The 1,672-nt window shown below is 48.1% G+C and overlaps 1 protein-coding gene across 1 annotated transcript; it reads right to left on the bottom strand.

Annotated features, from left to right (window-relative positions):
• Window positions 1–303: 303 nt before the first annotated feature.
• On the bottom strand, window positions 304–1,385 carry LOC140493978 (histone H2A). The gene has a single exon (XM_072592915.1). The coding sequence runs from the start codon at window positions 1,236–1,238 to the stop codon at window positions 858–860; it is 381 nt and encodes a 126-aa protein (XP_072449016.1). The 5' UTR covers window positions 1,239–1,385; the 3' UTR covers window positions 304–857.
• Between the last annotated feature and the right edge of the window lie 287 nt (window positions 1,386–1,672).

Below are 1,672 nucleotides of genomic sequence, written 5' to 3'. Positions count from 1 at the left end.
CCTCCTTCCTTGCAAATTGACTCCATATTAAAGTATTGCAGTCTCACAGCTGTTCTGCTTTGCTCTCGGTTCGTTTTGAAAGTTTCTATCTAACAGCAGAAAGCCTCATTCTGCAACCGGACAGACCCCGGCGCGGAGTTTTGGGAATTAAGTAACAACATGTACATTGTATCTGTCCGTGGGACTCAAAAATGGGACACTTCTTTAATTGGCCAGGGGTGAAACCCAGGCTTCATGCCCCACTGGGAGCTGGAGCTCCTGAAATGATCGAGTGTTAAAGAGGAACATGGACCGATCTGAAAATGACTCAGTAAAGGTTTAATGTGCTCTCTGTCAACGGGCAAGGTACAACAGTGGACATGAATTCACCCGAAAATAAACCGCAGAGGGACAGCGCCCACCCGTTATGATCAATTCGTGGCCTATTTGTGGTACTGGGTCGTTTCAGCTATTCCGAATGTGGTTAAAGGAAATGTGAAACTGGCTGTGAACGAGGTGCACAGGGGCTAGGTGACACATGCACAGGACAAGGAATAAAGAGACACAGTACAATAGTAAATAATGCACACCCCACTCCATTACAATAGCAATGTATAATATATCATCATAAATGCCTCAAACTCCTTGCCTCCGAGCTCTCACTGTGAACCTGGCTGACTGCAGGCTGTCAAGAGGATGTGGATATTAGAAAACACACACACTGACTCTCCAATATTCATATTAACAGAGCAATAACTAACTGTTAGTAATCAAAAGGAAAAATCAACCTGACAGAGGTGGGAGTCTAGTTTCTTTCTCTGATATTGTGAGCGGCTCTGAAAAGAGCCTTTGGGTTGTCAGAATCAAGATCAGTCTCTTCACTTTTTCGTGGGGGCGGTTTTCTTGGGCAGCAGCACGGCCTGGATATTAGGCAGCACCCCTCCCTGAGCGATGGTCACCCCTCCCAGCAGCTTGTTGAGCTCCTCGTCGTTGCGCACGGCCAGCTGCAGGTGCCGGGGGATGATGCGGGTTTTCTTGTTGTCCCGGGCCGCGTTCCCGGCCAGTTCGAGGACTTCAGCCGCCAGATACTCCAGCACCGCAGCCAGATAGACCGGGGCTCCGGCCCCCACACGCTCAGCATAGTTCCCCTTTCTCAGGAATCTGTGAATACGGCCCACCGGGAACTGCAGGCCAGCCCGGGACGACCGAGACTTCGCCTTGGTGCGCGCTTTCATACCGCCCTTTCCTCTTCCAGACATTGCCCCCTAATCCCAGAAACACTGTCACCGAGAATACTCCAATCCGCCCACATTGCGCCCTGTTATACCTTCGGGAGGAATGGTGGGGCGGCCGTTGATGATTGGTCACATTGTTCAGCATTTCCTAAAGTTGTTTCAGTAGCCAATCAGATATTTGCTTCATTGCCCAATCCGGAGGGGGCACGGAGAGGGAGGGCGGAAAACATCAACATCAAATCATCAACCGCTTTCTCTCCAATTTAAAAACCTGTCAATATGTACAAAAAAGGGAATTTTACAAAGTACAATGGATCAATACTTAAGAGATAATTTACTTTAGGTTACAACTATAGAATCTGACTTTATCTCTTTCCCTTATCTACTTGAATCTCTCAATTTCTGACATGGAGTGCGGTTTTCAGAACCTTTAAAACAAGCGGAAATACAAGAGCGCC

Source organism: Chiloscyllium punctatum, chromosome 23 (genome assembly GCF_047496795.1).
Source record: "Chiloscyllium punctatum isolate Juve2018m chromosome 23, sChiPun1.3, whole genome shotgun sequence".
Taxonomy (NCBI): domain Eukaryota; kingdom Metazoa; phylum Chordata; class Chondrichthyes; order Orectolobiformes; family Hemiscylliidae; genus Chiloscyllium; species Chiloscyllium punctatum.
The sequence above is the reverse complement of the archived record's forward strand: the minus strand, read 5'-3'. Positions and strand labels throughout refer to the sequence as shown.